The sequence below is a fragment of the Lampetra fluviatilis genome, chromosome 59 (assembly GCF_964198595.1).
Source record: "Lampetra fluviatilis chromosome 59, kcLamFluv1.1, whole genome shotgun sequence".
Taxonomy (NCBI): domain Eukaryota; kingdom Metazoa; phylum Chordata; class Hyperoartia; order Petromyzontiformes; family Petromyzontidae; genus Lampetra; species Lampetra fluviatilis.
In genome coordinates, this window is record NC_136333.1 from 438,553 (window position 1) to 454,446 (window position 15,894).

At 46.7% G+C, this 15,894-nt stretch overlaps 1 protein-coding gene across 2 annotated transcripts in view; it reads left to right on the forward strand.

Moving 5' to 3' along the window:
* The window catches only part of LOC144950695 (tyrosine-protein kinase Fer-like), a 61,056-nt gene extending 47,065 nt beyond the window's left edge, over positions 1 to 13,991 (forward strand). For both annotated transcript variants that reach the window (XM_078880767.1, XM_078880768.1), the window contains 3 exons: positions 2,575 to 2,732; positions 5,466 to 5,588; positions 6,265 to 13,991. In XM_078880767.1, coding sequence (XP_078736893.1) covers positions 2,575 to 2,732; positions 5,466 to 5,588; positions 6,265 to 6,410 — 427 coding nt within the window. In that variant the 3' untranslated portion in view covers positions 6,411 to 13,991. The remainder of the gene's footprint in view (positions 1 to 2,574; positions 2,733 to 5,465; positions 5,589 to 6,264) is intronic.
* Positions 13,992 to 15,894: the final 1,903 nt, after the last annotated feature.

A 15,894-nucleotide genomic window follows, 5' to 3' on the forward strand; every position in this document is an offset into this window, starting at 1 on the left:
ATTTCAGTGGGGTCTCTGGATTTTTCATGCTTTGTGTTGGTCCTTCAGTGCTGCTTTGACTGCCGCGTTTTTAACCCTGGGGTTGTCATTTGGGTAAGCATGGACACCTCCACTCCAAGTCACAGACTGCCCAAATGCATTCGGCGTCATGACGGAAGATGCTTCCTCAATCAATTTTCTGCGTCGTAAATCAAGTTTCTGCGTCGTAAATCAAGTTTCTGCATCGTAAATCAAGTTTATGCATTGTAAATCGATCCATGGTAGCATTGTGAATGTCGTAATTGTGGATTGTTGTAAATTGGACCGTCGTAAACCATAGACCTAACAATAGGTCTGTCGGTCAGTTGTCTTGAGACTCTCTCAGATTCCGGTCTAGAACTGTGGTTGCCAACCTTCTGCTTGTTGTGTTCCCTTTACCAGACCTATCAAGCGTACCCCTGCCAGCGTGCACAGCACCCCAAATACACTTAGATCTCATTTAACGCACAAGACTCCTTCTTGGAGAAGTGAGCACTAATCGAATCGGCGCTCAAAGGGATCATTATACCATTGTATATATGGGGTTGCGTTCCCGACAGTGTTATTTCTGACGTGCGAGCAGTATATGAGAGCTTCATTGGGGGTATTGGTAATAGCGCGAATGATATATCATACAGATGGTAAACATTACTTTACGAATAAACATAATGTTTATTTATTATAAGATCAGTAATTATTGTGTACTTTACTCACGAGTGCATCCAACTGATGCTCACTGCCTCAACCGGCCTCATCACTTGCATTGTATGTATTTATTTTTAGTGATTTCCTTACCTTTCCTATACATTGCACTCCTATCATTTTTTGTATTTGTTGTTGTAACTTTCTGACCTGCCCCTACTGGACATCTGTGACAAAGAGCTTCATAGCTCATTGGATTTATCCAGTATAAATAAAGATTCTGATGATTCTATTTTTACTCTTTGGTCACATTTCCAGCACTAACGCTTGCAGGCCTTTTCCCATACATTACGGCTCTAAAGTGCTCATAAAAAAACACCCCAAAAAAACGTCGGGAGAGACCAAGGCGGAGGGAGTTAAAATGTCGGTGGGTGGCGGGGGTGTGTTGTTTATAAACTCGCGAGTGCTGCCGCGTGGCTCTGAGCGCTCAGTGCCTGCCCAAGAGGTTCCGTGCTCTCACTTGGTTCCCCAGGACAAAGAGCGCGATAGCGAATTGTCGTTCTATGGGGTCATTTCTAAAAGCGAGGCCTTCCTATAACTAACTAATTGGCAAATATAACTTGTATTACATTGACACGTAAGTAAACACCTAAGACATTTAGTTCACGCTTAATCAAACTAAGCACAATTTTATATTTACACTTTTTAATGACACTTCAGAAATTACGACTCTACAGTTGAATATGAGTCCGCCTGCCATCGCCGTCAAGTGGAGGGGGAAGGCTGTGGGTCACCGTGTGCGGAAGGACGGAAGGATTTTTCTGACGTACGTTTGTTACTCTGCGTAATAAACGTAAAATCAACGTTGCCTCACGAAAGAGACGCCAGCGCCCAGCACAACCACCCAGAACAGACTCTGGTGTACGAGCGCGCGGACTCCCAGACCCCAGGTCGGGACACCGTTCCCCGCTTTTTGTACTTAATTTGTTGTCCTTCCACAGATCGATTAGCGCGGTTGTCTACGTACGGTGTGAAATAAGTTCAACATACATACTGCTCATAGACTCAACACTGCCCATAGACTCAACACTGCCCATAGACTCAACACTGCTCATAGACTCAGCACTGCTCATAGACTCAACACTGCCCATAGACTCAACACTGCTCATAGACTCAGCACTGCTCATAGACTCAACACTGCTCATAGACTCAACACTGCCCATAGACTCAGCACTGCCCATAGACTCAACACTACTCATAGACTCAACACTGCTCATAGACTCAACACTGCCCATAGACTCAGCACTGCCCATAGACTCAACACTGCCCATAGACTCCGCATTGCCCATAGACTCAGCACTGCCCCATAGACTCAACACTGCCCATAGACTCAACACTGCCCCATAGACTCAGCACTGCCCATCGACTCAACACTGCCCCATAGACTCAACACTGCCCACAGACTCAGCACTGCCCATAGACTCAGCACTGTCCCATAGACTCAGCACTACCCATAGACTCAACACTGCCCATAGACTCAACACTGCCCATAGACTCATCATTGCCCATAGACTCAACACTGCCCATAGCCTCAGAACTGTCCATAGACTCAACACTGCCCATAGACTCAGCACTGCCCATAGACTCAACACTGTTCATAGACTCAACACTGCCCATAGACTCAACACTGCCCATAGACTCAGCACTGCCCATAGACTCAACACTGTTCATAGACTCAACACTGCCCATAGACTCAACACTGCCCATAGACTCAGCACCGCACCTCCAATTAGCACGGTTGGCTACGTATGGTGTGAAAGAAGTTCAACATACATACATACATGACCACGCAGTGGTGTGGAGGGTGGGAGGAGATGCCCGTGTCTCTATGTGCGTGCCCCCATGTGCGTGCAGTGACCTGGCGGCGCGGAACTGCCTGGTGGGCGATGCGATGTCACTGAAGATCAGCGACTTCGGCATGTCGCGCGAGGAGGAGGACGGGGTCTACTCGGCCTCCGGGAGCCTACGGCAGGTCCCCATCAAGTGGACGGCACCCGAGGCCCTCAACTTCGGTACCCTTTGGGGGAGGGGGGGCGGGGGACGTGGGGGGTGGGGGAACAACGGAAACATTTTGCGGGTTCATCGTTGTCAAGTGCTCGGCACAACTGCCACCACCGGGGGTGACGGTGTGACAACGCTTGTGTCTCACAGCAAGGGCTCCTGGGTTTCAATTCCTGACTCGGTCACCTCTCTGCGTGGAGTTGGTATGTTCTGCCCCTGTTACTGCGTCGGTTTCTCCTGATTCTCCGGTATCCTCTCGTTACGAAAACAAAAGTGATATTGGCCAAACACATCCCGATGCTGAAGCATCACCTGCAGATTCCTCAGTTGGGGTTAACGTAAGCACTGCTACTGCGACTGCAAAAACTTGGCAAGGAGCTTCCTGATAAAAGGATCTTGAGACTTGGTGAGTCCATCCTGGGTAAATGAGCAGGATTGCTGGTAAACAGCCTCTCACTCAGAACAGCAACCAAGGAAGGCTGTCCTAAAGAATAATTAATATATAAAATATATATTTAAAAAGATAATGAATATTATCTTTTTAAATATTTGTTGGAAAGATTTTAAATACATTTTTTGACATTGGGAGAAGTAGTTCAGGTGGTTTCTTCTTCTGTTACTCAATGCGTGCAGTTTATCGTTGGCTTATTGTCGTTGACCTTTGGTGACCCTGCATAGATCTCCATGTCACTGAAGCACGGTGCTCCTCCACCACCACAAGGGAGAGGAAGAACATCTGGATTGGGCAGCCAGCAGAGAGAGGGAATGAACTGACGGAGCAGAGAGAGAGAATGAGCTGACGGAGGGGATTGGGCAGGTAGCAGAGAGAGGGAAACACAAAGATGGGCCAAAACCACAAACAGGTGCTTGGGAAGGCAGCTAGAACCGGCACCAACAATTGGCCAATTTCTGTGGTTTTATGTTGAGATGTTTGGCCAACTCCATGAATGAGTATTTATACATGTGGGAAGAAACCACAGCACCTGGTGAAAGTCATCGACCGCTTTTAGATGCACGTTTCCGCGGCCGTCTGAAACGCTCTTCCGATATTAGGAAGCCACTGGAGCCATGCGTCTTTAAATCTTGATTGAAAACGCATTTCTTTAGAACCGCTTTTTATATTTATTTTCTTGTCCTTCCCCCACACCTCCGGTTAGCACAGTTGGCTACGTGCAATGTGAAATAAGTTTAACATACATATGTAATGACTGATGGCGAAGTAGTAAAATGAGCCACTTTTATTTGAATACTTCCGTAATAAAGGAGCACCCTAGGCTTCGTGCTTGTCTTCCAACTTGTATCTTCCTCCGAAAGTCTCCACTCCTCGTGCTCTCCCATTTTATATTCCTTAGCCCCCTGTCTCGAACCTTCTTGTCTTGTTTTTTACCTTTAGCCAATCCCTGCCCTTGCCCTCTAAACGGATCCTTTCTCTTTTTCCGTTTTCTCGCTCAACCCTTATTCCTCCAATCCCTAGAAGAGTCTGCGTTCCGACCAATCACCATGGAGGCCTCTTTCTTCCAATCGCAGACCTTTGTTTATTTTATATTTTCAAATAGCCATTAGGCTGTTTAATACGTAAGCCATGATATGCAGCCATTATGCTGCATATTGTGGCTGCATATTGGCTTGGGGTAATTTTTCGGTCATTACACATACATACAAACGAGAGGGGAGTATTTTTCGATTTAAAGCTTTCGTGACTGCAGGGATTCATCTTCTTGGTTCTTTCGGTAAAGTCATGTAGAAAGGAAGTAATAAAATAATACAAATAAAACATAATAAAATAAAATAATTCTCACGACGTTTCGGCTACAACGCAAGCAGCCGTCTTACTTCCCTTCTACGTGACTTTACCGAAAGAACCAAGAAGAGAGGGGAGTAACTCAATCCCCTTGAAATCAGGGACGTGCGGTCAGGGGAAGCAGGGGTGGCAGAGCCTCACCTGTCATACTCTAATGAAAATAGATGTTAGAAAAAGTAAAAAAAAAGAATAATCAAATAAAATAAATATTAAGATTTTTCCACTGATCTGTGTTATAAATGTCATTTCTGAACGATTCCAATCATTTTTATAGTCAAAATCGCCAAATTTGCGGAGCTCCGCTACAAATACAGGAAGAGACGAGAGGTGAGGCAGCGACGAGCTCAGCCTCCCCTATGATTGCGCAACCCCTCAGTAACTGGATGGAGCGCGGGCAATAAGCGCGTGCCTGTTACTATCTCAGTATGTCACCAATGTAATGTTTGTAGACCCCTTCATGTCATGTCCTCGCCTTCCATACTCCAGGTAACTTATTTCACGTATGTGTATAAAGATATTTAGGCTCGCTGGTCTCATCATGAAACTGCAATGAAAAAACTTCAGGGGAGGCCGCTATCACATCTGCCTCACTGAAGGGGACGTGTCTAACACGCCCCCCTTAGTGAGGACACGCCCCCTCGTTGAGGACACGCCCCCCTCAGTGTGTGAATCTGGCTCTGACACGAGCCAGTGCCTCCCCAGCCATTGACCTCACCGCACGTCACTGCTTGAAATGGAAATTAACCCACTTGCTGTACTGCAGCACCCCTGGCAAGCTAAGAGATAGCGACCTCAACGCATATGGGTAAGGGGAAGGAGTTTAACGAATGTGTGTGATCCACCAACCCTCGCCGCCTTCCCGCATCGCTGGGTTACGGGTCCACAAGCAGCACTGCCACCCGGCGGGTGTTTCACCGCTGTGTCCCCACCCACCACTGTGCAGGCACATTCTCCACGTGTAGCGACGTGTGGAGTTTCGGCGTGCTGCTGTGGGAGACGTTCAGCCTGGGCAGCATGCCCTACCCCGGCATGACTAACCAAGAGGCTCGCGAGCAGGTGGAGCGTGGTGAGTGCCGGGCACACCACACACACACCACACACTCCGTGTAGCCTTAAACGGACTGCTGGCACAAGTGCAGTGAGCGAGAAACGTTTCAGGGCATCGCACGAGGTGGCGTGGCCGCCTTCGTCTCCCCTGTGCCGATATTTACATGCCCCCCACCAGGTACTCGTATAAGACCGAGTAAAACTAGGGGTAGGCCCAGGATCAGTTTGTATATTTGTTGCTGATTTTGACCACGAGTGGCGATCGAACTCGCGGGTTGCCAAGTTGGTTGGGCAGTGTGCTAACCTCTGCACCACCGCTTGCGTGCCGAGCCCACGCTTATGCACATAAATTTGCAACGATGCCTCCACGTGACGTACACAAGATGTTTCGGAAAGTGTTGTTAGCGAGCACCCCTTCAAGGCTAGAAGGATGCACATATTCGAACTGAATTGGGCAAACAGATGTGTACTTAATAGACAAAAGCAAAAAATACCCCGTTTTGCCTTACAAGCCTGGACGAGAATCAAAGGTGGAAGGGCATGGGGGCCTGCTACACCCCCCACCCCACCTCTCAATGTGCAGTGCAGACCTTAATTGGTACTCGACGTGACTTAACCGAAAGAACCAAAGAATAATTGCCCCAGCAATGTTGAAGGTTACATGAGGGGTGGGGATCTTTGTCTCTTGTTTCCAGGCTACCGGCTGGAGGCCCCAGAGAAATGCCCACGGGAGGTTCACCAACTCATGCTGCGCTGCTGGCAGTACGAGCCCAAGCAGCGGCCTCGCTTTTCCGACCTTCAGCGCGAGCTCTCCTCCCTCAGCAAGAAACACTTTGCGTGAGCTGGACCCTCGCCCGCCCTCTCAATCGCCCGCCCTCTCAATCGCCCGCCCTCTCAATCGCCCGCCCTCTCAATCGCCCGCCCTCTCAATCGCCCGCCCTCTCAATCGCCCGCCTGCCTGCCGTCTGCCCGGCTCGCCCGATTTGTTCCCTCTTTCAGTCGCCTGTTCACTCATTCGCTCTACTTTTCACCTGTTTGTTAATTGCATTCATCCATTCATTGGCTCGCATCCGTGTTCATTTGTTTCTGCTCAAACTTGATTTGGAGCTTTCGTGACTGCAGGAATTACTCTTTGGTTCTTTCGGTAAAGTCACGTGGAAAGAAAAAATAAATTAATAGCATACGATGTTTCGATTGCAGCACAAGCAATCATCATCAGGTACAAATGAAAGAGAAAACAAACCTAGTGAACTTAGAAATATAATGCGATACAACACAGAGTCAGCTAACATAACAGTCAACACCCTACCTGGTTGATTACGTTCTTCCAAAGATTGCTAAATTTGAGAGAGAGACAAGACACAGACACGGAGACACAAAGACAGACACACAAGCAGAGAGAGACAACACAGAGACACACAGAGATAGAGAGAGAAAACAAACTTAAAACCTCCCCATAGAGGTGGTTCAAACTTGATGTGGAGCTTTCGTGACTGGAGGAATGACTCTTTGGTTCTTTCGACAAAGTCTTTGTATGTCTCTTGTTGTCTCTCTAGTATTTCCTGCAGTTTGGTTTCTCTCTCTCTGTGTGTGTGTGTCTCTGTGTTGTCTCTCTCTGCTTGTGTGTCGGTCTTTGTGTCTCTGTGTCTTGTCTCTCTCTCAAAATGTCACACTTAACTTCTAATTTAGCAATCTTTGGAAGAATGTAATCAACCAGGCTATGCGTTAATTGTGTGTTGACCGACACTCTGTGTTGCATTGCATTACATTTCCAAATTTTACTAAGTTTATTTCATTAAGTGTGTTTTCTCTCTCTCTCTCTGTGTGTCCTCCTGTTGTTGCTCTTATTCCCTGCAGTCACAAAAGCTCCAAATCTCTCATTGACATGCTGATTTCTCTAACCCATCTCTCTCTTTACCCCCCTCTCTATTTATTTAAGGCCTTGACACAGAGGCGTTGTTTCTCTGTGTGCCTATGTGTGTGTCTCTCTCTGTGTGACTCTGTGTTATCTCTCTGCTTATGTGTCTGTCTATGTGTCTCCGTGTCTGTGTTTTGTCTCTCTCTCAAATTTAGCAATCTCTGGAAGAACCTAATCAACCAGGTAGGGTGTTGACTGTTATGTTAGCCGACTCTGTGTTGTATTGCATTATATTTCCGAGTTTACTAGACTTGTTTTCTCTTTATTTGTACCTGATGATTGCTTGTGTTGCAATCGAAACGTTGTATGCTATTGTTTCTGCTCTTTTAGGACAAATTTGGCACAGTTGCCATTTCAGCTGTCCTTACACGCTTGTTTACTCGTTTTTGTTCATTTATTTTTCTAAAAGTTATTTTTTTTAATTGATTATTACTCTGGTAACTGGGCGAGTAAAGGGCTGGCGGGGCGAGCGAGTGATTGGGTGGGCACTTTGAAGGGAAGATGGCCCAGTAAACTGGAAGGGTTGCTGAGAGAGCGGGATCATGAGCAAACAAACAAGGCGCGAGGCCTCTTGCGGTGACGGCTGCGGCTGAGGTGTGCGTATTGTCACGTGTGGTTACCTGCATTAAAGCTTTTTGAAAGTCCTATTTGGCCCCAGAATGGGCAAGCAAATGGCAAGATTGATGCGCGACTGGGCAGGTGAGCGAGGTGGTGAGCGAGTTTTTTTTTTTCTATGAGGCACACGAGGGCTTCTCCATGCCCAATCAGCGCCTCACGCGTTCTCTTGTAAACGATCTTTCTGTTCGATGCTGTATCGCTACGTTGTCACCACGCTGATGCTGTCTTGTTTCCTTCCTCCTCTTCTGAAAGGGGGGGGGGGGGCTCTTCACCTCATTTATTATTATTGTTTATTATTGTTCATCAAACTTCTCATTCTTCTTGGAGATGGCTCGTCTGGGACCGTCCACAGTCGTTCATCTCCTCACATTTATAATTCATATTAACAAGTAGAATTCATATCAGCTGCTCAAGTTATTTCACTGCTGTAACTTGCGTAGACTTTTTATCGCCTTTCGAGCAATCATTTAACGCTGCCTCGCAGCGGGAACAATGCGGTGAGTGGCCATTTCAAGCAATGTAGGTTGAATGGCCTGAGTGGTATAGCTTTTGCTGCTTTTTGCAGAAGTTCACAGTTCGAGAACCAGCTATTGCCCTGGTTAATACTGCTGGGGAGTATTCACCATTGATACACGCTGCCTGCCCGACAGCGGACGCTCAAGTTCCTGTGATGTTATTTGACAAAGAGTAGGTCATGTGTGCTGGCGTCGTAGTACAAATTTGCCAAAATTAACAAATTGACGCCACAAATGACTCAATTTGATGTAAATGCATATCAACATGACCCCCAACTGGGACACGATGGCAGACTATACCTGTCTGTGAATGACAGCGACTGTGTGATAGTCGTGCACTGTAAGACTACCGTGAATACCAAATGTTAGTCATGCTTTAATTTGATGATGAAGAGATTTTCATTCTCTTCGTACGGCTGATGTTGGTGCCGCAGTAGCGAGATGTTAGCTTCCTTGCCTGGTTTCCAGGAGTTTGTGGATTCGATCCCGACCCTGACGCCGGTATATGTTGAGTTTTCATGTTCTCCCCGTGGTCACGTGGATTTTTCTCCAGGTCCTCCGATTTTCCCTCCACATTTATAAACTTGCGTTAAGAGTATTTGGCTGCTATACATTTCTACATGATAAGCCACTTCTTTTAGCGATAATTTGTGGCCAGGTCACTTCTGAACAAGACCTATATAGCTCAGTGGGCTTTACCTGGTTAAATGAAAAAAACATTTTTGTTAATCTAGAGCTGTAACTTTACATTGAGGTGGTTGAGCCAAATCATTGCATCAGGAGAGGCGGAGTGGTTTATCGCTGTGATGACATCTTCATATTTGTGAATCAGGCATTGAGTCGTATGTTCCATTGTTTGTTCTGGGTGAACGCAGTCGCACATCGGAGAGTGTTTACTTTTCCATTTGTGCATCAAGCATTCGTATTGGCTGCTGCCATGGTTTGTGTGGATGCGGTTTAGCGTTATGCCCATAAGATGTATGGAAGATCGAAGCCAGATATCTTTTGCGTCGAGTATTTCACGAGGAGTTTGCGATTCCAAGAATCGTCAGGGGTTGAAGTTGCATCGTTGAAAGATAATTGCTTGGGTCCAAAAGCGTTCGCCATGACGTCAAGCGTGGTGGTGCCGGTGAGGGACATTTTTGAGACCCCCGTAGTGGATGGGGAGACTCACTTTTTCCCACGATTTGCTCGGCTTCCCGGACCATTGCAGCGTCGTGGCGAATGGGTGCTGTGAGGAGCAGTGTGCGTCAACATGGGCAGCCAGGGTGTCGGGGTCGACTTGATGGTGTTCCAGTGAGGCACTGCATCGCAGTGCTCAGTTGGGACAACAAGTCTTCTTTTGCATAGCTCCTATAGATGCAGAGCAACAACTACCATTTCACAAGCTGCTTGTGACTACTCCTGGTTCACACCGGTGCTGCACATAACTCGGCTCCGGGAGTACTCTAGGACCATCGCCGATGTCTGGACCACCGATAGCTGATGCTCCACAACTTGTAATTGCCATTATCTGGCTTCCTTCTTCAGGTGGTCGGGGAAGGCTTGGCATGCTGTCCAGCATCACTCCTGCACAGACAGGTCGGAGTGGGGTCGGGTTGCATGGCGTTGCCGTGAAGGGACACATAAAGGGACACTTTTACGTTGCTGTTATTGAGATGGAATTGTGGGGGGTTTGAGCCACCCATTTCCGGAGATATCCTTCCATGGTGTTTCGGGTCCCCTGTTCAAGGTGGACTCGATGTCATTGAAGGGTGGCTGCTTGCCTTGCCAGTGGCGGCTCCATTGAGACCTGGGTGAGCTGTCGCCCAAACGAAGAGGTCACTGGGTGGCTCGTCAGAGGTCAGAGTGTGGAGGCGGCATCACTGAGAGCCAGATTTCTAATGCGGGTTTCGTCCGCCTGTGATTAAACGGGCTTCTCAAGTGTAGCGAGTTGATGGTTTCAGTCTGTGTAGTGTTAGTCTATGGGCAGTATGTACTGTATGTATGTTGAACTTCTTTCGCCGCGTATGTAGCCAACTGCTAATCGGAGGTGCGGGGGAATGGACAACAAACTAGACACAAAAAAGCAGTTTTAAAGAAATTAGTTTTCAATCTTCATTTAAAAGTGCATAGCTCAAGTCTATCATAAACCATGTCTACAGGCAACTGCGTTCCTGTAGAGATGACTGCAATATGTTTATACGAGCGATAGGGGCAAAGCTCACTGCTGGTCTCGACTGGGGAACAACTGAATACCACAAATGAAAGACATGATCGACAGACTGTGCTTTCAGCCTCTGAATAAAACCATGAAATTATTCGTACAAAGTTGCGGCCCTTTGTCAGTCTGCTGCTGGGAACGGGCCTACCCACATCTACACTGCCACTTTCATGATTGCTGAAATCAGTCGACCGATGACTTTCTTTCAAGGCTGTATTTTCATCGGGAGAAAGATATCTGATCACGCTTTACCATGCTGGTAAGCGCAGGTGGGGATGGCAGATGCCGGGGATATGGGGAGTGGGCGGTGGAGCATAATTGGTCAAATGTTACTCATCGCTATGATGTTGATCGCTAGCCGGGAATGGATGTTATGCTGGCAGGGTTCATAGCGCGGTGCGCTAACCTCTGGTCCCACCGCAAGTTAGTTACGGTGCAGTGGGGGGTGGGGGGGGCAGGGAGAGGATTCTGAATCAAATTGAAACGTCAAGTTAGTTAGCCGTGGATCAAGAGGTTGGTAATGCAGGAGTGCCGAATCGACAGCTTCCGGTCTGAATGTGGCCCGTGACTTCATTTCACGTGGCCCGCCACCGTAAGGCCTGCCAATTTGCAACGGCATTATTTATCCTTTGCTGCAAGCATCTTAATCACACTAGTCGGGTACTAGAGGGCAATATTTTGAGCTTATAACAGCACACTGCTTTTAATTTCACCGCACTCGGGCCACCTTTGTCGCTGCAAGGTCCTCCTGCGGTGACATAAGTGAAAAACGTGTGTGGTTGCCCACCAAAGCTATTTGAAAGTCCTATTTGGTCCTGGATAAGGAATAGGTTTTCCAGCCTTGCTCCAGATGTAATGTCAGAAGTCTTATAGCTTGGCGCTGCACAGCCTCGCGTTGTGATTGGTCGTCAGACCTCACGTGACGACATGCTGGCACGTGATTGGCTGGTTGCACGCGTTCTACGCAATAATGGCCGCCATTTTTTTTAGTCCATGGACTGTTGTAGAAATTTGTACAGAACACTGAAAGTTTTTGTTCCAAAGAGATGCTGTAGATGTTACATTGGTGAGATGTTGCTGATGTGTATGTGCACACCCTAGGTATACATTTAATTATATACCTAATTTACCTTTCCGATGAATCTTAAATTGCAGATGGGAAGTATGAGTAAAGTCACTTTAATTTCCCATGCATAGTTTTGTTTTGTCTCGCTGTTCGCGTTCATAGTGTTTCTCATCACCGATGGGAAGCCATTGTTCACCTCTTCTAGCGCTGTATCATCGTTATTATATTTTTACTGCAAGATATTTGCATTATTGGCACTTTTTATACAAAAATCAAACTCAGCCGGAGTGGTTTTGTTACTTTTTCTGCTATTAATAGCAAACTGTGTTTTTAATTTTTAAACTCTATATAACGAGCATAGGGTGACAGCCATTCCCAGGGGTGGTAATTCCATATTTTTATGGAACAGCCAACACGTTTTTTATATATTGAACTTCTTTTGCACCGTATGTAATCAACCGTACTAATCAACAAAATTAGTACCACTTGATAAAACCCAAAGTGGTACATATTTTATCAGTCATGCAGAGATGATGGGCTGAATTAATTCGTGAATGAGATATTATTTTAGAACTTTAACATTGACTCCTTTTAGCTAAGGAATAGAATGCCTCCGAGAGCATGGCCACTAAGGAGCTGGAGCAATGAAATTAACTCATGTTCAGATGCTAGGTTGACTTTCATTCCAGAATCGTGAGTAGTGGTGGTGGTGACTTGGTGAGGCATTCATCCAGCAGGGGCCGCTGATGCTGCTGATGATGCAGTCTTTTAGCCATAGACAGGATCCCTACCTCTTTGCTTGTTAAGATATGAAACTTTGGCGTTTTTCAAAACCTATTGGTTTTGAAATTGGCCAAACGTTCTCGTGTAGCAAGCAGGACCCTCGTGAAAAGCAGTGTCCGAGGCTCAATGAGGTTTTCTGAGATCCAAGCAAGGGCATTACTAAGCAATAGCATTCTTTATGCAATGCTGTAAGTCTCAACGTTCTGCCTTCCACACAGAGAGACGATATTGTTTAATTACTATATATAGTGCTGCTTTTCAGTCACAATGTAAGTATTGTTGTTGGTGATCAAATATGTTATGGCTGTGCTTCCAAAGCCACTGTTGCAGACGCAGTGCCTGAAGGTTTAAGATTACAATAAACCCGCTTTACCAGACAGGTTTCTCCAAAAACTTTACGTATTCTGAAAGCCTCACGCAGATGTTTCTGTTTGCCACAGTTCATCCGTTTGTCTCACCGGACGGGTGGCCCTGCGGCAGAGCAATCGGCTCGCAATTGGAAGGTTTTGAGCTCAATTCCTATTTCGGGGTTGACTTGGTCCATCATCCCTCCGGGATCAATAAAACCAATACGACTTTACGGAGGCAGTCAAAACTGGTTTATCTTATGAATACAATCACCCCCCCCCGCCATAGTAATGTGGCATTTCGGTCACTGGCTTGGCTGTAAATCAAAGAACGAGCGTTAAGCCTTTTTTACATCAAACACATACGGAATATGAGTGAACGGGAAGTGTGTGTGTATGAAACAGACACGTGTACGTTAAGCCTTCTGGTCATGGCGTCAAGGCCCACGTTGGACACTTCCCATGGTCGACATTGCCCATGGTGCACGCTGGTTGCAAGATTCCACTCCAAGTGATACCAAACAACAACCTTCCCCTTGCTCGTGGGCCATTTTGATTCGTGCAGTCGCGTGAAAGACACGTGTGACGCGTTTTCGCGAGACACTTCTGTGGTTTCTTTTTTTATTCTCTCGAATTGTAAGCAGTGGCGTACGCGCGTTTTTGTAACGTTGATTTTTGTAATAAAACCGTAGATTGTCAGAAGAAAAATACATTCGTTTTTTTGTATCATTTGAGTGCAAAGGACGATTTGTATAAGTCATTCCCGAAGAACCAGGGTACACAACTTGCGCACAATGGTTCAAACAGTTGATCACAGTTCTACGGTGAGGTGTGAGAAGTCAGTGGTCGATGTTCTTCTGGGGTAGCCGAGTGAATCACTGCTGCTGTCGTTGCTCCTCCGGGCATTGTCACTCATGGCCTGTGCCTTGTCACAACCGACAGTGGCGAGCTCTCGGTTCCACAATCGTACGGTGTAGATAAACCACAACTAACCGTGGTGTCACCGTACGCACGGTGGATACAGTTTAGTGCAGTACATTGTCTTCGCTGCATGGGGGAATCCCACGAGTCCTGTGTAAGTGACCGGCACAAAAGAGCTGTGATGCAGGGAGCGAGAGAGAGATGAGAGTTTAACATGTCGTAGGTTTTCGCGACCAAAATCCATGAGAGGTTTTTCGGGTTAGATCCCGTAAATATGAATGTCGTTCAACCCATTACCACCCGACACCCAATTAGTAAGGTTTATACCCAAAACTAAACATGCCAATTCGTTACTAGTTCGGCACACTAGTGTGTTGGAGAGTAACCCATAACATGCACAACGTTTCGCCGGTAATTACAACCAGCCTTAGGCGACAGCCAGAGTTGTGGAGAAATCCTCCTGTTTCAAGATGAGTGTGATGGACAAGAGAATGGAGAAATTAAGAAAAGTAGCCTCCAAAAAAAGCGTAAGCGTTATTTAATGGTAACTGGTGACCGATACACTTGAACTTGGAGGCAATACGTTTATTTATCGACCCCAACAGGGTAACTACATAAACGTACACTGGTTAACTAGACCACAACGGGGTAACTACATAACCGGGTCAGTCAGTAACACACTGCCTAACCCACGATGCCGAGCGTAAAAAGCGAGGACTGAAGACCGAGGATCGAAGACCAAAGAGACGTCGCATGACAGGTTAATTCCAGAAGACAGCCTCGATCGGCTCCCGGGACCTCCCTTTTATGCCCCTGAGCGTGGCCTGGCTCCGCCCTCGGTCACGCCCCCTTCTAGATCCTACTAGAAGGTTCTGGGCGACACATCACGTGTCCATTTCGCCACCTTTTGGCATATGGAGCCAATCGTCCCCAGGCTGGGTGCTATTCGACAACAGACTGTGAAGCTTCGTGTTTAGCCGCTCATAACATTCGTCTTCCAACTGCTTCGACATCACGAGAACTGATTTTGACGCATCACCGCCACGCCCGCAATATTTTTTGAACGGGGTTTGCGAATCGCGGGAAAATATTTTTTTGCATAAAATGTCTGTTTTTTTGCACTGCGCACAACCGGTGTACCGACAATACATTCATATGAACTGGCTCAAGCTGTCCACTACATTCACTCAGTTTCCCAATTCAAGTGCTGGGTTGAGAAATTCTCCTCTGCTATATTTACATCTGTGCCGGTTTCTCTACTCAAAGCCTATATGACAAATAAAGTCCACTTCCTCCTGTACCGTGCTCCCTGTTCTTATTTCTCGTTAATAAAAAAAAATCCTTCATCTTGCCTGCGATCCCACTTACGACGTGCATATATCTCTGTCTGTGCAGTAAGATAAAGGGGAGCGTTAGTGTAGCGGTTAACTCTCCGCACTACATACCCGGCAACTCGAGTTTGATTCCCGCTAAGACCAACACCAGTGACGATTATCTGAACTGGTCCTGGGCCTCCCCTATGGCAACTCAGACTCAAATGAGTACCTGATGTGGTGTGTAAAAATTGCCGCTAGTGAGACAAAGGCGGCCAAGCGTGGTGCTGGCCCACCCACCTCGTGTGCCGTGCCGGCTTTCATAGATGCCTGCTAACAGCATTTGCCCCAACAGTCTTGTAAGGCTATACAGGGAATCTTTGTCTTTTGTTTGGTGGACTCTGCCTTAAATGAGTGCCTGTTGCGGGGTTTAAAAACATTTTCGCTGGGGAGATGGTCGGGCGTGGTGCTGGCACTACCCCCCCCCCCACATTGTCGGAAATTAAAAAATGAACAGGCTACGAATTTCTTTAATTTTCATATTGGTGCCAATAATTACGATCACAAATTCTGTTTTGATTCATGTAACGTCACATATGCTTTGAGAGTATAACCATTTAAATATGCTACCTTAATAATAT